The sequence below is a fragment of the Lagopus leucura genome, unplaced genomic scaffold (genome assembly GCF_019238085.1).
Source record: "Lagopus leucura isolate 7727_CA_CO unplaced genomic scaffold, USGS_WTPT01 Super-Scaffold_100001, whole genome shotgun sequence".
Classification (NCBI taxonomy): domain Eukaryota; kingdom Metazoa; phylum Chordata; class Aves; order Galliformes; family Phasianidae; genus Lagopus; species Lagopus leucura.
In genome coordinates this window covers 64,326,023-64,346,596 of record NW_024962262.1, presented here as the reverse complement: position 1 = coordinate 64,346,596, position 20,574 = coordinate 64,326,023, and the positions used below count along the sequence as shown (strand labels likewise).

Below are 20,574 nucleotides of genomic sequence, written 5' to 3'. Positions count from 1 at the left end.
CTCCAACACGTTACACTGGGCTGTCTTTAAGAAAAATGCATATTGCACACTTTGTTCACTTCTGAATGTAAAGCTTAGTTTTGAAGCAGCAAGTATGCAGTTACGCAGTCAAGCAAAGATTTTACCTTGTACTACTGCCAAAAGACAGACACATCACTTCTGTTCCTCCACTGCCCAGTTGGTCCCAGCCGAGTGCTGCCATCTTCCTTTACTGGTACAAAATTGTGGAGTCATGTAGTAAAAGGGACCAGAGAATGATGCAGTTCAAAACTGAAGTTCCTTCTAATACAAGTTTCCTAATCCACGAACAGTACTAGCAGCAGCATTTGTGCACGCACGGAAAACAAAACCTCTTCTTTCATCGTTAGTACCAGCTTAGGTCAGCTGGATATGTATTGCCTGTCAGACAAAAAATGAAGATCGCATCAGTTTGTCAGAAAACAGTTAATATTTTAGCTTGGTGATCCACATGTTCTTGAGAATACTATGCAAAGTTGCAGGCAGGTGGTTGTCCATCTGCATGAGTCTCTGCTGTACCAAGAAATGCTGAACTGTTATTTGAATGTGTAGTGGGAAAAATTACATTTGGAGGCCAAAGCTCATTTCAGATAAAATGAGATTCACAATGCTTGGCCTCTAATGTCTTAAAGAGAAAAACCTTGCCCTTCTTTGAGGCATTGGCGGTTTTGTATGGTGCATATCATTCTATTAATTCTGAAAGGTCCTAATATTTCTAAAGCCTTTTGCAGACTGTTTATGAAACTGGAAAATGACCAGTGAAGTATAATAATCTCTTAGCACTTTTACTGCAGGATGATCAAGCTCCTAGCACAGAACCATTAAGCACCATGAGATTATTAGTTCTGGTTTATAACCGGTAAATACAAAACAGATTTTGTCTGCACTTGAGATGTAGAGTACTGCCAGTTGAGCAGAACCAGCCCAACCCACACTGTCCAGCAACTTAACATGAAGGGAAGACACTTCATTGATCAGGAGTTCTAAAAGGAGTTGCAAGAGATGGAAATTCAGATTCAGCTAAAATAAGGGGTTACTGTAATATCTGGAAAGCTGCATCATGTTTTGTTGTTTGTGTACCTCCTGCTACATGCAGATAGGCAAAATCCCACATGTCAGTCAGAGTGCTTCCTGCAAGCACATCTGTTCCTGAAGTGCTGAGGTGACATTGTCCTGACCAAGATGTTCTCCAGGATCGAGACTGGACGAAACTCATCACTTTCAGCAGTCTGTTATTAAATGCTCGTTTCAGCCATTTAATGTTTCTGGCTGCTGATGGAGTAGCTCTTGCAGGCTTTTCTAGGTGGAACGTGCCTCCACTGTGTTAGGGATGTGGCGTGGGCAGCGGGGAGGCAGAGGAAGGGCTCCCAGCGACAACTGACAGCACTGCCTTCAGAGCAGGCCAGGCGCAATTTCACATGGAGGAGAAGGCAGGTGTAAGGGCAAAATGGGAGCAAGGGCTCATCTGCACATCCTCTGGAAAATGATTTTTTGGGGGTTTGTGTGAGGAGAAGTCTGCAACAGATGGATTGCCAAAGGGTGAAAGTGCTGTGTGCGGTACCACAAAACATGGCGTGCCTGCTTGAGGAGGTGCCCGCCGTGCGTGGTCGCAGTTACAACATGCTGTTTGCCAAACGCAGTGTAAGCGTAAGGCATAGAGGTGTGAGGGCATAGACGGAGCTAAGTGTCTTTTTACTTTTAAGGGGGTATTGTTTGTGATTAATCAGTGTTTTCTGCCTTATAGGCCTGCCTCGTCCCCTCAGCTTTCACACGATGATACTCATTCACGCATTGAACATTATGCTAGCAGGTATGAGACCAGCTGGACGTTAGGCAGATCTTTCTCTAAACAATCATTTAAAAAATTCCAAAGGCTGCGTGCTGCCTGAGTGGGTCTTACAGAAACGTAGAGTCTGGGGATTTCTTCTCCAGGCTCTGGGATGCAGGGTATAACTCATTTTTGCTACTAACCAGCCTCCCACTAACTTGCATGCCAGCGCGTGTGTGTGCTTAGAAACGGCCCTGGGGGGGGTCTTTGTTAAGCTGCGCCCTCAGTTTGCACAGGCTTTAATTACTCTGGTGTAATCATACAATTCAGAAGAGCAGAAGTCTCCAAACTTTACAGCAATCTCAACTGCCATTTTAATGTTAAGTAATTCACCACATGGATTACCACAAACAGGATCTTTCCTTGGTTTGGAGGATAAAAATCATTGGTATATCACTGCTTCAGTTCTCTTCTCCACTTTCATACAGCTCTTAACAACGACAAAGTGGGTTAATTGCACAGATAGGAAAAATAACATGCTTCTCCACTGAGGAAGCAAATTTGCAAGGTTTGAGATAACGAATGTTATTGCAACCTCCTCATTCTGTCCCCCAAAATCATTTGATAATATGATAATTCTTGGATTTATGCAGTATGTTTAGGAGGGACTAGCTGTTGAAAACCAACGAGAAATGACTAATCATTTCAGTTCTGATGATGGCGTTGCCAGGTATGGAACAATTTGTGTAGTCCCCTGGCACTTTAAGGCCTTTCTGTTCCTGTGGAATTAATTAGTCATGAGTTGAATAAAATCTCAGATAAAGAGTTGAAAATCTGAAGAGATGAAAAGTGAATTTAGCCAGGCCATTGTAATGAAAAAGCAATTATTCATGATAGCTAATTGCAAAACCTTTTGATAATCAACAGAGAGTATAAATTCCTCTGGGTTTCAAATTCTATAAGTCATCAAAAACATCGCACTCTTTAACTCTTTCAGGAATGTTAAAGCAAACAAGGTTTATGGGAAATATAATTTATTTTAATGAGTCTGTTTGTTTTTCCACAGGCTAGCAGAAATGGAGAACACCAATGGTTCTTACCTAAATGACAGTATTTCACCTAATGAGAGCATGTAAGTAGGTCATTTTAGTATTTTTGACATGAATTTTCTTGTGAAGGTTAATAACTAGTAATGAAACTCTGCAGTACTCTGCACCACACCCAGTTCCATTTCATGATGAACTCTTGTTCTTTCAGTTTGTATAGTAGTGTCCGGATTTATGGCTTTAATACTGAATTTATGCAACAGATGATTAATGCTTCCGAAATAAAATAACTGATTTTTCTCAAAAAAATATTCAGTAAATACTTCCCAAATTACTTGGAAAAAAATTGTACATCATCTAATGTGTTCTAAGGAAAAAACTAAAAAGTTATCCCTTTTATCTGAACTGCAGTTAATGGTGTTAAATTACTGAAAGGGCAGAATGTAAATCAAAAGTCTGTTGAGGCTGCGCAGAAAAATTTGACCTGTAAATAGCAGAAATATATTACAGGTGTAAGCCATGAGGGAATCATCCTCACCATAATATATTAGAAGTAGTAACCTTTCAGTTAGACGTATCATTAACAAGCACTTGGTTTACTAATTTAAATGTAAAGACATATAAAATTAAAGGAACGTAGTCTGAAACTTTTAAAGAATGGTTCAGTGTGACATCATACTGAGACCTTTTTGTGGTTTACAAACGTGATTTGTCATGGTTTTCTTGATTTCATTTGCTCTCTGAATGAAGTGGCATAGAACCAGAAAACGAACTGTGAGTAGTATGATTGAACACAGGAGAGAAGTACAGAAGTCACTGTGGTGCTTGAAAATTAGGTCTTAGTTAATTGACTGTGTAGAAGTCATGCCACAAATTCCAAATCATTCAAATATTTTTTTAAAAATCTGTTTTTCTACACTAATCTCATGCTTCCCCCAGCTTGAGGATTTCTCTGAAAATTCAGACAGAATCTTCTTAATAAGTAAGAGTTCCTTTAAAGCGTTGTACTGCCAATTTTCATTCATAAATTCAGAGTCCAAATCACTTGTAAGGATGTTTGTGAGCCAGTGAAGTGTTCACAGATAGTAATAAAAAAGCTTGTTTCTGTGTTTTGAAATGCTTTCTCTTTTGGCTTGGTAGGATTGCTGCCAACTAACTTTGAAAGGAGATTGTGTGTACAGCCAAATACGTTGTCTGTACATGGGTTTTACAGTGTTGGTTCCCAGAGCAGGAAGTTAAACTGACACGTGAAAACTAACACCTACACAGTGTCAGGGTAGTTTCAACCAGTTAATGAGAACTTTGTTTCCCAAACTGAATGTCACTTTTGAATTGTTGCCATCATATTATTACATATTTTCCTGTTATTGTCATTAAAATATTTCAGTGCCTGTAGTCAGAAAATCATACATAAGCTGTATTGTTTTAATTACAGCTTCGTCTCACTGATGAGTTCCTTCTTTAGCTAATAAAAGCTGTATTAATGTGATTAAGTTAATAACATAACCACTGATTATCCAGCCTCTTCATTACTTGTTCGTACTGTAAAAGTTAGAATAAATATCCTGTGTTTTAGAAGAAATAAGAGCCAGATTTAAATTGCAGTAAAATTAAAGCTCACTGTAAATTCAGAAGTGTGGCTGAGTTTTGTTTGATGCCCTGTAGATGTTCTTTGCTGATGTTCTCATGGTGTTTGGCTTAAAATTGCAGTTAGAACGCCATAAATATGGACATGTGGTTGGGGGGAAAAAGAGAAAATGCCTGTATATACAGGTACAAAATATTTCAGTGTGTGTTGCCACCATAGTTATATACATAAACGCACACAGGTTAAAGATCACACAGGACAGTGTCTTGGGAAATGGCATTATGCTGCAACATTTTTCACTGTTATTTTGCTTAAGCTGCTTACAAATTCAGAAATAGACAAGCCTTTAAAATTTTGTTTAAAAACAAGAAATTATGCCTGTGAAAAATTTAGTATTTCTCATTTATGAACTAATAGCAATGTTCTCTGCACTGCTTTAACACTCCTGCAGTCTATAAAATGGCATCATTAACATTTTCAGTAATAAAATGCAACAAGAAATATTCTGAATTTTGAGCCATAACAGCTATTCCAAATGTCAGTGAAATTCTAAATTACAAAGGTAACAAGAAAAAAAATAAAGCTAGACTGAAATACTTTGTTGTAAGTATTACCATAAAAGCAAGATTCACAATAGCTCTGTAGTTTTTTTCCGTGATTGGCTGGAGGTGTTGCTATCTGTCATGGCTTCTGCTACTGCTGGTTACTGCTGGTGTTAGCTGCATAGCCTAGGGCCTGAATGCCATTCCTTAGAGCCTGAAAAATACATCCATTTAATTTTTTGAGATAGTTAAGGTCTTCAGAACTCAGTTTGCTTTTTTCTCCCAGAGACTCTCTGTTTCAATTGCCCGATAGTTTCAGGGGCAATAAAATAAAGCAGTTGTTCACTTATATTAAATAGAATATATTTATATTCTGAAAGTGTATATCACTTGTAAAAGTGTATATCACTTGTAATTCCAAAAGAAAAAAAAAAAAAAAAAAAAAAAGCAACTCCTCAATGAGAAATGGCATAATTTTGTTTTATTATGTCAGTATTTCTTTTATTTCACTCCATTTACAAGTTTATAGGGTAAAATAGCTAAGTATTTGGAAGCCTTTATTAAATGAGTTGATATAAAATAGATGCCTCTCCTTTTCTTCAATAACCTTTGTGGAACATAGATCAGGCAGGATAAGATTTTTTCTCGAGCAGATTTCAAATCTCACTTAGGCAAAAGAGGAAAGCTGTGATTGTCAGCCAAACTATGCTTTAAATATGTGAGAAGCAGAGGGAAAGAGAGGTCAGTTCTACAGAAGGGGAAAATTGGTGTAGACTAAGTTGAACATTTGAGTGGATTTTGTTTTGAGGTATATTGCTCTGCTTTTTACAAAGAGTTCAGTGAATTCCTGTCTAAGAACTGCCTGGTTTATCCTCCTTTGTTTTCCAGCGATGATGAACACTTGTTAATCCAGCACTACTGCCAAAGTCTGAACCAGGAATCCCCCCTGAGCCAGCCCCGAAGCCCTGCCCAGATCTTGATTTCTCTGGAGAGCGAAGAAAGAGGTGAACTGGAGAGAATTCTTGCAGATCTGGAAGAAGAAAATCGGTGGGTTACAGTCAGCTGCAGCAGTGATCGTCTGCACACTAAAGATACGAATGGGAAGAGGGAAAGCTAATAAAATCCTGCAGTTAGAATGTCTTTTAAATTAAAGTCATTCTATTAAGTCTACCTAAGCTATTCATGGTTTTCCCTCTGTAAGTGAGATGATGAGGCTGAAAGAGTGTAATTATTAACTCATTCCTATGTTCAGTGCAGTGGTGAGTCAGCACTGAACCTTCAAAATGATGAGCTGCAAACAAATGTATGGGTCACTTAATATCCTTGTGATTATGGTGTCACCTCCAACGAGCTCTGCTAGCTGTGTTTCATAGCATTTCCTTCTGTTCCACTGTTTCCTTTACTTCCGCGATAATAATGAGCTTCGTACCAGACTTTGCTGCTAATTGAACAACGGGTGTGCTGGTTTCTGCACTCTACTTTGGAGAAGACAGAGGGAGGTTCATGGAAAGACTTGCATTTCTAAGAAAGGATATGTGAAGTTCTGAGAAGACTTCAATTCATTTGAAATAAATAATCTGTGCAATAACTGCTATTCATCTAGATAGAATTCACCCTGTAGCATTTTTAGGGATAAAATAAGTTATAAAGTTGCATTTACTTCAGAGAAAATGAGTGTTTTCACAGTAACTAAAATGTGGATCCATTTTTCTTTCTATTTCTTTGGTTTTATATTTTGCCATTTCTTCAGCTTTTCAGTACCATATATCATTTAACGCTACTTCTAATTTGAAGTTTAATTGAAGTTGCCTTCATTAATAAAAAAAAATCCCAAAACAACCCCAAATGATTTCTTGCAACATCACAACACTGCAGTCCCAATTCTGTGGTACACTGGAGCCATATGCCATCAGCATAAAAAACTGGTAGATCTTGATATATTGATAGATTAATAGTTGCAACCAAGAACTTCTAAAATCAAAATGTAACATAAAAATTATTAGATCTACAGAAAGCACATTTTGTTTGCCTTCTTTTGTCTTCAGCTTTTACGGTATAGGATACCATATAGGATGGCATTTTCATGCTCCTTTTTCTTGTTTCTGCAAGAGCTAGATACTCTTGTTTATGTTGAGGGTGTAATGCAGTAATCATTTACCTTAGGAATGTCAAGGAAATAACTGCAAGAGTTGGCAGTGCTATAGATCTTTTCTCCATGCAGAAGTCTCCTTTTGATGCTAGTAATCAATTATAGTGCCTCCATCACCCCATCATCTCTATAAGACTGTGGCTGGGACTTGTTCACAGAGAGCATAGCCTGGACTTGCAGAACAACTTGAGTTGATTTTGGCATTTAGAAACCTGAAATAAGCTATCAGTCACCTAGAGTAGGAGGAAGATGTAAATCTGCCTTGTGCTTCCTTCTGACTTGCATCAGCTAGTCCCCTGAACATTAGTTCTGTATTTCTGTATAATACGCTTCAGCCAGGAAAAAAGAGAAGAGCCTCTTGTCCATAAATACCAGTTTTTACTTTCAAGTAGGTCTTTCTCAATAAATCTCCAGGGGCAGAAGTAATTAATATAACTAGTAGTTTGTTTCACACAGGTTTTTTTCATTAAAGTTGAAATTTGCTGTAGAGGTTACTTCTAATCCACCATTATTTTCTCATGCCCTTCTGTTTCCAGCAGTGTTGCACCCTCTCTGAATCAAACTACAAAATCTTCAGGCCACGTCAAGCTTTAGATCAAATTGCTAAGTCTAGCTGTTTTCTGTGAGAAATCAGTAGCAGTGAAAAGACTTGGAGAAATGTTCTATTCTGCCTGAAAAAAAGCTGACATGATGTCTGACAGACCCCTGTCTGAGCCCCACCTCTTCTTGAAAATGCTGACTTCCCTTACTCTGTCCATTAGTAGCTGCAATGAAGTCAAATTCAGCTTGTCCAGATGTCATTAAAGCTGAGGAGAAGGCATTGTTTGAAGCTTCTTTCCATCTGTTACTTAAGTGTTCTGCAAAGTTAATAAACAGGAGACTGAGAAATAAAGAGGAACAGTCAAGAACTTACATTTTTCAGGAGGATTTGGGAGAATGTACAGGATCCTCATCAAGGATGAGGAAAACTTGGGACAGAAAACTGTAGTAAATAAAGCCCTTCTTCAACAAACGGCAGTCAGGTTTTGTTGGAAGCAAACTCCAGGCTAATACACTATACATAAACCCAAGTGCTTTCTAATTTGGAGGAGAATCAGTGTTTTAAAATAAGCCACTATACTTCCCATTTTCAGGACTTGTGTAGTTTAGAAGTATTAGGTAATTGATAAAATAGAAATAATAAGATAGCTTAGTTTTCAGGGACATTGCTGTTTCAAACTGCACCAGGAAGTGATTCATGGAAAAAGAACAAAAATCAGAATGCTCTTCTGTCTGCATTTAAAACACATTGCTCACTTGGAAAGCAGGATGGCTCTTCAAAAAGCCTAGTTTTAGATTAAAAAATGGGAATGTGAACATTAATGTTACCTTGAGTTACATAACTGAAAGTTGTAAAAAAATTCCTTTTGAGAGTGTGCCTTAAATTTTAGTATTAACCTTATTTAATATAATAATTACTGATGAGGATTAATACATTCAGAGATAACAGAGGAGAACTGTACTGCAAAAATACCTGTTCTGAGGTTTGGCAATCCAACAAGAGCCACAAAGTATAAGTAGGACTATAGTCTGTAGTTTGCATATTTCTGCTATTAGAGGCTTAGTTCCTAGCTGGATGCTGCCACAAGTAGGTTCTGCTTTTATGGATGAGTCGGGTCTAAAAGCAACAGGGACGAAGAGGTCTGCTTCTTCGGGGCAATGTGGAAATCTCACTGTTGCAATTTTCATTGATCATGACAAAATCATGACTTTTGTCTCTGCAGACGTCTTTGCAAACTTCTATAAATAAGTTTTACTTAAAATAACGAGGCAGAAGCGTAAAAGAGAAGAGGTTGTTGCTTTTTGTCCTGATAGATTGTCACACCAAGGTGAATGATTTTATACAGGAAACTGATTCCTGCCACAAAAATAAACCATTCAGACAGGATCACTCAGGAGCCATTCATTTGCTTACCTGTCTTTAAAAATGGTTTGGTCCCTTAAGATCTGTTTTTTCTAGTATTTCTCCTATGAATCAGTTCAAAACTTTTTGGCTCTTAGAAAGGTAGTCAACAAACTGTGATCATATTCCTTGTATCACCCTGCTTCTGGTGCATTAAAGCATGTTCTTCATGTTACTTCTAACAATAATCTCCAGGTAAACATTGTTTATTACCGCAGCATGAAGACTTGGTGAATCTGTTGCTGGAAACAGGGCTGAACGTGTTGCAAATCATGTTGTGATTTCTTGGTCCTCTGTCCCGCCTTAAGGTGACTAGACTGTTTCATTTTTGTTGTGAATACCTCAGGTCTTGTCACTGGACTGCCTTTCCTTCCTGGTTTTGAACTAAATGTGATACTTGCTCCTGGGAAGGTACATGGCTAGAAGGCAAGCAGTGCTACATAAATAGTCATCTTTTCATGCCCATATTGGCAGAAATTTTGTTGCATGCACTTGTGATAGATTTTGACAATGAGGATTTAGCTCTCCCTGCTGTGTCTTTTATTATTCTGTAGTTACAGTCAGCATATGCGTTCACTTCTCAGCAGCTATTGGGAAAGTTGCATTAAGTACCAAAAAGAAGCAGCACTAAGATATTCAAAACACTTCATTATCATTCTGCTTTTTCTTCCGCTCTCCACACTTTCCTACCTTTAAAAAAGCCCTTCTCCGTTTTGCTTCTTGTTTTCATTTTTCCTCATCTTGTTTGAGCTTTTTATAAAATTCTGACTTCCATTTGGTTTTCAGTTGCAATTCCTGGTCTCCAGACATTTCCATCTTGATTTGACAAAGGCTCTTTGAAATTGAAAATTTGAGGTTTGGTTTTGGACAGTTTTAAAAGTTCTGCTGCCTATTTTGAATTCTTCTGAAATGTATTATCCAAATTATAAACTAATGTAGCTGTGACACACTTCTGAATTCTTTTATTTTGTTTGGTGGTGGTTTATTTTTTTCAATTCCAAGGACCTCTTGTTAGATATTAATTATTTATCTAGTAGAATTTTGAGATCTTGGTGCTTTTGTAGTTACAATATGACTGCTGTAAATAATTCATACCTAAAACTTGACTGTTAAATAATTTATATTTGCTAAAATCTGAACATTTGGAGAATAGTTTCAATTGGCGAAACTGTTTTACTTGAGCATTAGGCCTTCAGACTCATGCTTAGTTTTACATCACGCTGAATATTGTGATAAGATCTTGGTGTATCCAGTAGACATAAAGTAATCTTGCTGTTGAGGACAATATTGCTATATAAAATAAAACCACAAACCCTTATAAAAATGCCCAAAAGTACATTCTGAAATTTAAGAGTGAATATATTTCCATAGCAAGCAAGATGGGACATTATGTGTCCATCTCTGGCAGTATATGACATAGATTATGTGAATGTACCATACTAGCATTATAAGGACTGCATGATTTTGCTACAAGACAATCTCAAAACTTTTTGCAAATAATTAAACTACTTCTGTGTTCTTTTAGTGATTTAAAAGATCAATGTTTCCTAATAGTTTCATTGACTCAATCACTCCAACACACTCCTGTAAAAGGGAGACTTTTTTGCTGTTCTCTCATTAATTTCCCAGCTCTTAGATGTACTGTAACAAGAATGTCTCCAGGTTGAGCTATTTGCCTTTCCTTTACTTTTCTGACTTGCACTGGACGCGCAATGGGCTGTGAGCCACTGGAGAAGCAATGACATGCCAAATCTCAAAGCTGCCATTTTAAAGCAGCTGTAGTGATCCTCCAAACCTGACTGGCCTCGACAAAGTTATTTCTGTATAGTTGCCAGTAGCCAGAAAGTGATGTATTTCTAAATATGCTGTGGCTCCTTTTGATATTTATTCTGGCACTGAAAAAGTGGAACTAGATCTTTGGAATGTGAAGCATCATAAGTAAGCAGTGGCACTCTAATGAGGAATAGCGGTAGGCAGTTCATTCACCCGCTTTGTCCATTTCTTCAAACCACTAATTTTCTGTTGGCAGATGAAGAATAACCTGAATTCAGAAATTTTCAATTGCCTCTGAGAGGAATACTCAGCAAATGGGGTCCACTAGGATTTCTCTCACCAGGCAATTAATCCTGCCATTGATAGATGTGATTAATAACTCATGAGCTCTTTACTACCCATTTCTTTCCAATTGCATAAATCAAGGTTACATTGCATACTTCCCCTGTTATTTTTCTTCATGAATGCTTGAAAGAGGTGCAAGCGTTGTTAATTAAATCCATTTTTTTTTCTTTGTCTCTTTCTCTTACTGAAGTATAATATATTTTCCCAGTGATCAGAAGATGCATTAGCTGTGTTTGTGACATCCAGTTGTGAAAGTCATCCAGTTGAGGCTGGATTTCTGAGTATTGCCGGTCATTGCTCAGTCACATTCATTTACAGAAGATCATGCTTTCATTTCTCCTTTCTCTTTTATGCTGAAAATGTAAGACAGCACCTTTCCTCAGGACACAGATGTTGTCTTCTGAGAGCTGTGGACACTTCTTAGGATGCCTGGCTTGCAGCAGCATTTCTGTTTCACCCCATAGCTTGAAACTATTCCAGAGGTGGGAATAAAAACAGATTGTTCTCTCCTCAAGGAGGTTCTTGGAGCAACTTTCAAATGATTTCTTTCTTTCTGACATTGGAGTTTTTTTCCCTCTATGTAAATACAGTTCTCTGTATGTTAGATCTCATGCAACTGATAAATTCAGACGCCTTTGTTTGGTTAATGTGCAGAATCCTTTACAACAGTTTTTTTTTTTTTTCCTGTAGCATTTCAGAAAGAGTTTTAGACTATTCTATATCAAACATGAAAACATTTTTATCTGAATTACTCCTTGATGCTCAGTTGTTTTTCAGTCCCATAGTTACTGGAGAGATTTCTCTGTCTTGACACTTGAAGGCATAATCATAGATTCTTTGTAGCAGTGATTATGTTGTAGGTATGACCAACTGCATTTGTTTGGTTTCCCTTAGGGTGGTAGTAAATCTTTTGCTTTACGGCACTTTGAGACTTTCTAAGTCTGCTGTTTGTAGAATATTGCTGCTTTATGCATCTGTGAAACTCCTCACAGGACATTAATAGCCACAGTCTACAGACTTTGTGAAAAACAAGCTTAATGATCAATAGTATGTAAACTTTAATGTACAGTAGGACTCTGCAGTCAGAATCACAGAATCACAGAATGGCCAGGGTTGGAAGGGACCTCAAGGATCATGAATCTCCAACCCCCCTGCCACATGCAGGGCCACCAACCTCCACGTTTAATGCTAAACCATGCTGCCCAGGGCCCCATCCAACCTGGCCTTGAACACCTCCAAGGACAGGGCATCCACAACCTCTCTGGGCAATATTGTTGTCTTTCTCATTCCTCTTCCTTTTAGTATTTTTATTAATTATTCACCAGTTCATTCAGCTAGCAGTATCAGAAAACATTAAGTCTCACGAAAGGCAACACTCATTACAGCCCTCCTTTCTTTCTTTCAGATATTTTTTGGACTTGGAAACTACTTAATAAAAAAATCTTTTTTTTTTTTAAACCTGTCTAATTTGGAAGCAAATAACTAACTTTTTTAGCATCTTCTTAATTTGCCATCCACAGGTTTTTCTCATTTTTTTTTTTGGAGAACTTGTCAATCCCTTTCATGAAATCAAATTTTTATAGCTATTCACAGAGCAACAAGAAAATAATATAGATTATGTCTAACAGCAGCTATTGAGTTCTCTCCATAGTCTCTTGTCCACTCCTAGTGGGCTTTAGAGAAGGAAAGAGATTCTGAGTTACAGAACAGCCTGCAGATAGGAAGGATCAATGGATCGATGCCTTTTCTTTCTTTTCATTTTTTTCTTTTTATCTTTTTTTGGTTTCCTCTGCAGAAGAGAGGTTGTGCAAGGGAGACATCCGTGAGGGATGGTTTTCTGGGGTTTTCACTGTCCCAAGTTAGGTTGCATCCACCATACATTTGCCCTGTGACAGAAGTGCAATATTTGAGGAGCAGTCAGCAGTCTGTCTTTATCCTCGGCATCGTTTCATTGTCCAAGTGACGCTGCTCTGGTTCTTGTTCTGGTCACAAAAATGTACCTTCAGGAATTTTTCAGAGCTTAATAATCTTTACTGGGGGGTTTCTGAAGTGCTAGTTAGACTTCAGACCGAAATGTCAGAGTGCGTTGTGGTTTGCAGGCAAAACTGGAAAAAGTGTCTTATCTCACAACCTCAAGTAAGAGCAAGTTGGGAAAAAATGAAATCTGGGTCACTGCTTGTGATGAGTAAGCAGTTAGCAGCCTACCATCTACGGAGCCATTTCTCCCCCTCTGGGAAGCAATAGAGAAACATCAGAACAACAAAATCCCAGAGCAGGCTATTAGGCATCTCGTGCTTTTCTACTACCAGGTACCATTTTTCCATTGTTGGAAAAATTGTTAACCCCAGTAAGGTATATATGTTGTTATAGATCATAATAATCTATGCAGAGTTTTACTGGAGTGAAACTGGAGTTTTATGCAATAGAAAAACAAGCTTAGTAGTGTCATAATGTCACAGTAGACTGCAGCACTGTAGATAGACCAAACTAAGGTGGAAATTAAAGCCTCTTGAATTAGCGAAACACAGTGCAGTTTAAAGATAGACTATAAATGCAATTGCACTTATGTATATATATAAATATAAAGGAAGGAGAATTATGTGGCCTAATTAATGCGAGCACAGTTGCAAATGAACTCTTGAATTCTGTGGTTTGCTCTGAATTTTTTAGTGTCCTTTTTTTCTTAATTTTCTCATCTGTGCAATGGGGCAAGGTGGTATAAGCTTTGATTAGTGTTTGTTAAGTGCTTTGATTGCTCTTTTAGCACTAATTACTACACTAGTGTATTTGTGCTTGGTAGTGCAGAGACAATTCAACTTGTACTAGCAACTATAAAATGCAGAAAGCTGAGGACTGAACTCAGGACATGTTGTACTGAGCAGGACGGTGTCTAGAGCCCAGCCAGCCTTCTGCTTTGTGTGCCCTGGAAAGGAATTAATTTTGAACTCTCATGATGCAGAGAGCCTTTAGGCAATACTTGTAGCACAGTTCCATTTGCTGTGCGCAAATCTACGAGGTGTAATCCAACATGGATTTGGAATCAGCAGAATCTAAGGCAGGTTCTGGAGCTGAGCCTCTGTCTCTCTGGTTGCTGCAGGTATCACATCACAGGAGAGGAACACCGTTCCGACTGCCTGTGGGAGAGGGCAGCGTGAGCAATGCTATTCTGCTTGGTAAAGCTTTACTTCTCTGTCGCTTTTCAACAGAAACTTGCAAGCGGAGTATGACCGTTTGAAGCAGCAGCATGATCACAAAGGATTGTCTCCACTGCCATCCCCACCAGAGATGATGCCGGTTTCTCCACAAAGTCCCCGCGATGCTGAACTTATTGCAGAAGCCAAACTGCTCCGCCAGCACAAGGGCCGCCTGGAGGCCAGGATGCAGATTCTGGAGGATCACAACAAACAGCTGGAGTCACAGCTGCACAGGCTGAGGCAGCTGCTGGAGCAGGCGAGTCCTGAGGCCTTTTCTGAGATCTCTGTGATTTTTCAAACAGGGTGTGAGCTGTTGCCCATAATGATAGCATACCACAAAATCATATCTGTAGAGACCAGTCAGCGAAAAATCTTAAATTGTTCAAAATTGACTTCAGGAGGCAAGGTGAAATTATGTTTCAGAGTTCTTATCTAGTTTTCTCTTTTATTCAGAATTTAAATGCATTGGTCATGTGGATATACTTAAAAAAGAAGCAGAAAACTGTGTGTATTCATGGTATAAATAAAAAATACGGAGGTGCAAAGAATTGTACGACTGTATCAAACTGTTAATAACAATTTCTTCTTTTTTCCCTCAATTTTCAGCCACAGGCAGATGCCAAGGTGAATGGTACAACACTATCATCTCCTTCTACCTCTTTGCAGAGGTCAGACAGCAGTCAGCCAATGCTTCTTCGTGTAGTTGGCAGCCAGACTTCAGAAACCATGGGTAAGATAACAAAGTTCAGATTGTCATAAAAAATAGTTACAGTCCCATTTTCCAGGAAAAAAAATCTTGCTGCCTTGTTAGTTCAAGTGAAATGAAGTAGACATTTGCAATAGTCTTCGATATCACTTGGCTCTTTACATTTTCATTGTGGCTCAGGCTTTTGGATTTGATGATGATGTGCACAGTAGCGTAGATATTTTGACTTTAAATGCACAGATCAGTCAGGGCTTGAATTCTAAAAACAAACATCACAAAGAAACCAGTTAAGTGTTTTATTCAGATTGACATTCAGCTATTAAGCATAACATGGCTGACTGAAATGGACATAGTATTAATGGACAAAGAGATTAAGTGTATGATTAATCATCCCCATGTTAACTGAGGTGATGGTATTTTTAATATGTCATTGCTTGAGCAGTAGGATAGAGCTGTCACTCTCCAGCAGCTCGTGTAGTGTCTCTTCTAAGTAAATGTCACATGAGATGTAGAATAAGGTTAAGTAATAAGATGCCATGAATAGAGATTGGAATTGTTATCCACTGCTGTAGCATTTTCATGATTTCCTGTCTGTTTTATAATTAGGGATTATTTATTAGCCAGTGGGAAGGATTTTCTGTTAGTGAAATGCAGTCATCCATTGCAGCATCTTTAAGTAGTAGTACTTAAATTACTTAAGCAAGATAATATTAAAATTGGAAAGTAACATACAACTTCATAAATATAAATGTATTAAGTGTACATCCAAGAGAGGCTTTTGGGGGAAGTGGAAGTCTTAAATGGAAGCTTTTCTCTTTACTATGGTTAGAGAAAGAGTCTGTCCCAGTGAGAAATGGAATGGAAAGAAATGTTTTGGTTGGTCTGAAGTGCCATAGTTATGAGAGAGGCAACCTGTGAAGGAGTTCTGTCTTCCCTCCTGAGTGTGGGTGGAGTTGTCAACTTGTACTGGTATCAAACAAGATGCATTCTGTAGGCTCTACCACCAAAAAAAAAAAGTGAAATAAATCGTAGGGTCGCTTAAGTTAAAGACTGGGGACAAGAGTACAATGACAGATAACGGGAATTTCATTTAATTCCTTCTGTAATTATGTTACTAGTGAGTAAATATTTTGCTGCTGAGTAATTTTCAGTGGCTTTCCGAAGAAATGTCATGAATTTCATGACACTAAGTATGCTAATTAAAAAGTCTTACAGTTTCATATTTTTTCCTTTAGTAGGCTAGAAATACAGTCATGTACTTCCTTTCATTTGACTTGATCTAAAATAATTCCCGTTTAATATGTGAGACTGGAATTAATTAATATGCATATAATCATATTAGCAGCTGAAGCTTTTTTTTATTTGAAACAGATGTTTAGACATGAAATGGGTTTTTTTCTTTGTTTGATTGAGACAATATATGGAAGAACAGAGAGGTGTTGAATTGTTATCAGTACGATCATGCTGACACTCAGCAATGCAACAGGGTCAGCAGTAAGGAACAGTGTTTATAAAAAGAATTGCTAATCACAGCTGTTGCTGTCACCTTTCACACCAGAAAGCATCGTTTGCTAGTTCGAGAGTTTTTTCAAAGCATAACTTAAAGTATTCTGAAATTGTGAATGGAACCAGAATGGTGTTATAAATAATGCTTTCATACGAGAAGCTTGCTCCCAATAAAGAGGGAGTCATAATTTTCAAGAAAATGCCCAGGATCTGTAGGTCTCTAAAGACAGTGACCACTGTGGTAGCTTTTATATATTTTTGTTTCTGACAGGAAACCCATCTCTCTGTTTCGTGTCTGTCTGCTTTCTCAAGGAGGGATTAATATAAAAAGCTTTCTGCCAGTGGTGTTGTCCAACCTTTTGGTGAAAACAAGTAACTCACTCAGAGCCTAATTTGCAAATCCGTTGATAAAGAGACAGTTAAGCAAGTTGAAAATCTTAAATGGGAAGGCCCTAATCTTTGGCTTTCCCCTTCAGTAATGTAGTGGTAACGGAGACTCTCAGAGCCATGAAGCTCTGAACCAAGAGGTTGTTGCTGAACTTCAGTTTATTCAGGTGCCAAAATTTGTGATCCACCCAGCTCTCCATGCCCTTTATAGAAACACAAATAGGGAAGACCAGTTTGGGTGGAGACGTAATGAACGTCTGAAGATTTCTTGGCTGGTATCTTGTGTTACTTACAAGGAAGGGCTCAGAAAAATCATCCAAATGGGAAGGAACAAACCAGTGCATTTTAAGTAAAGTTATAGCAGTCCTGAGGGTAAATACAGTTCAATTTATAACAGCACTTACCAGGATATTTGGAATTCCATAACTGTTGCCAGTTTGTCTAAGGCAGTTCTTGGCCGTGAGAGCAGAGCTGCTGCCTTCTTACAATCTTCAGTTGTTTTCTACATGCATGCTCACAAGGCTTGGGTAGATGCGGTAAGATCTTCCTCTAAGTTTCCATCTTAGCATCCAGCAGAGGCTGAAAGGACCTTCATGTTGTTAAGGCACCTCTGTTGATGTAGCACTTGTTGCAGAAATAGCTCACGATGTGAGTTGAGTGTTACTGGCTTGTGAACCCAACACCTGTAGAAAAATCTGAACAAACTGCAGCAGTCTCAGCAGCTGTTTTTCAAACCATTAATGGAATAGCTGTTCATATGAATTATGTGCTTCTTGCAGATGCTTTACCTTTGTTTATCTACACTTTGTTACCAGTAATTCTTGACCATTAAGTCTTTTGAAACTCCTGGCCTGAAGGTGAGGCTAACACTAATTCAAGTCATAAGGAATACGTACAGCTGTGAAGTGCTCCTTTTAGCAGCATCTCTTTTAGTAGACATGGCACTAATGTGGAATGCTGATAGTGTTTAAAGAATCTTAAGGCTAACAGCAAATTAGATTATTTATTACTGAAGTTGAGTAGGGCAAGGCATAATAGAAAAAAGGACCCTTAAGTCATTTTTAAAATAAGGATGTACCTCTCTGTGATTATTACAAAAGGCAAAATTGTTTTTGTACTTTGGTAGAGATAAAAGGAATCTAGTAAAAGAGGATCTCACTGAAAGTATCATTTAGGTATATTCTCTTTTTAGGTGTTTTATTCCTATGAGAGGCAATGGTTTTACAGTAAAATAAACAGATTGATTGTGGTTATTGGAAACTGCAACCAAAAATAAAATATATTGAATTTCCCATTAAGCTACTGCCCTATGATGAGGTTATAGAAATTGTTCGGTGGGAGAGATGTGTTTCACTTTATTAAACTGCTGCTAAACCCTTTTAAAGTACAATTGAATGTTCTTGGAGCGCCAATCTGATGCAATTAAACTGTCAGAAATATTAATAGTGATGCAGATGAGAATCTTGGTTTCTACTGACTTAAGCAGCTAGGCAAAGCAGCACTACTGTGCATCCAGCACTGTTAGAAAGCTGCTCAATAGCAGCACTTACAACAGTAGTTTCTTTTACCATTAATAGAATAAGAGAAGTTGAAACGAAGAGCCTCATCTATAGAACTAAATGTTCCTAGCAGACATTTTGCCCCACTTCTTTTACCAGAGCAGGTTATTTCTTAACTTTCTTATTACAAATTTAAATCAGGGTTAATTGTGTTAAATCCATTTAATTTTCCTTAGATCCTTAAACTTGCAAGAATAGTAAATAAAATCCAAATTGGCAATTATCATTATGTAGTAAGCAGAGAATGTGGCTAAGTCACTGAGCATAGCTTCATGAAGGACATACGCAGTAGTTGGGATGTTAGCAAATGATTTCATAGTAGCTTCAATGCAGCGGTCTGGATCTGCTTTCCAGGCGAGGACGACCTGCTCAGCCCTCCCCAGGACACAAGCACAGGTTTGGAGGAAGTGATGGAGCAGCTTAACAACTCCTTCCCCAGTTCCAGAGGTAAGCCCTGCTGCCCGGGAGCATGTGCCAGTGGAGGAGGGCATCACTATCTTGTAAAGAAGTTGTGGATGTTCTGGGCAGAGCGGAAGTTAAAACTGCATTCTCTTCCTTCATGTTTTCAGGTGTTTGGGTTTTGGTTTCCATTTTTTTGCTGTTACTTTTTTTTATTTTACCAATTGCTGTAGATAAACCTGTCCCGTTTAGAGTGGAGAAGCAACCTGCCCCTCCTTTACCTTAAGGTACGTCCACAGCTAGATAAGTGGATGAAACAGCATCCTCTCCGACTCTTGTTTCCTTAGCTTTTTATTCTTCTCCCTTTTGGCTGTGTTCCTTTTCTCACAGCTTCTCTCCTTCAGGCTGTCCCCCTTTCCGATTTATGTCAATACATCCTACCACATTTATCTTCCTGCCTTTTTCCAAGATGAACATGCTTCTAAATAATATTAAACTCTAAATCAGAGTTCTTGACCTTGTAGCACATAAGTTCAGAGTGACAGAGGAAAAACAAGTGGGTGGTTTGTTTGTGCAGCAGAGGCTGTGTACAGCCACAGCATTTCTTTCAATGCCTCTATTCTACTCATTCCTGTTGTTTGCTCAAGGTAGACATTTGTATTTTTTGGAACTTGTTTTTTTCACCAAGGAGGGATCTTACCTGAGTCCAGCTGAAATACAGGAGAGGGGATGTGCAGGATGTACCTGTAGCAGTTAAGAAGGCACAGACATAATCCTCTTGGCAGAGGGATGTCTCAATGTCTATTGATACTTGGTTGACTGGGTTTCAATAGGGACATAGACTGCCTGCAGGAGCTCTCTTAGATACTATTCTTGGCTAACTAGGAATAGAAAATAAAGGTTTTTATTTTATTAGTGAGGAATGAAAAGTAAAAGTTCGCGGGTAAAAATAGCAGAATATGCATACCAGTGGAAAAAAAATGGAAATTTTTAACAATAGTTAATATTTTAGTTCAGAAAGATAAGCTGTAACTTCACATCTCCATTCTGTTGTTACAGAATGTGGTGATTTAAATGTGGAGAATGAATATATTTCCTGATTTTATTTCTCTTGTCAATAACCATATTAAAAGTGTATTAAAAGAGATCGCAAGAAATATATTCTCTGTGAAGAAACAACGAAGAAAAAGTGGTGAAGTATTTGCTGGGACAGTCTCCTACTCGGACAGATGAGAACGAATCAGAATTAGTATGTTTAGATAACAATTTATTTTCACAGATGGTGCTGATTCAGAGCTGTTTTTCCACTGCTTATAAATGTGATATCCTTATCTTTCTATCCTTTGCTTGTGCAGCAGAAAGACTGCTCCACAATACTTGGCCTTTGTAGACTCTATAAGCTCTTCTGTCCCTGAAATAATATATCACTCATATCAAATTTTCTAAAACACAGCCGCTGTTTGTTCCTGTTTTTCTGCCTGACTAGCAACAGTAAAGGACAAAATTATTCTCTAAACGGAGAGAGTCTGACAAAATCTGAGTTCCTACAAGACATTTCTCTTGGACCTGACCAAACCAGTTTTGGGCTTTATAAGAGCCTGTCTCTTCCCCTCTCTTTGGCTACCCAGTAAGATTAGTTCACGTGGGAGAAA

The 20,574-nt window shown here is 38.2% G+C and overlaps 1 protein-coding gene across 18 annotated transcripts in view; it reads left to right on the top strand.

Annotated features, from left to right (window-relative positions):
• Nucleotides 1–20,574, top strand: part of DMD (dystrophin) — a 986,794-nt gene that overhangs the window by 953,122 nt on the left and 13,098 nt on the right. For 8 of the 18 annotated variants that reach the window (XM_042866635.1, XM_042866633.1, XM_042866638.1 and 5 more), the window contains 6 exons: nucleotides 1,763–1,828; nucleotides 2,853–2,918; nucleotides 5,851–6,009; nucleotides 14,378–14,621; nucleotides 14,972–15,095; nucleotides 18,878–18,970. In XM_042866635.1, the coding sequence (XP_042722569.1) occupies nucleotides 1,763–1,828; nucleotides 2,853–2,918; nucleotides 5,851–6,009; nucleotides 14,378–14,621; nucleotides 14,972–15,095; nucleotides 18,878–18,970 (752 nt within the window). Of the gene's footprint in view, nucleotides 1–1,762; nucleotides 1,829–2,852; nucleotides 2,919–5,850; nucleotides 6,010–14,377; nucleotides 14,622–14,971; nucleotides 15,096–18,877; nucleotides 18,971–19,092; nucleotides 19,210–20,574 lie in introns of all 18 variants that reach the window. The other 10 variants (XM_042866632.1, XM_042866634.1, XM_042866640.1 and 7 more) reach the window with 4 other exon arrangements.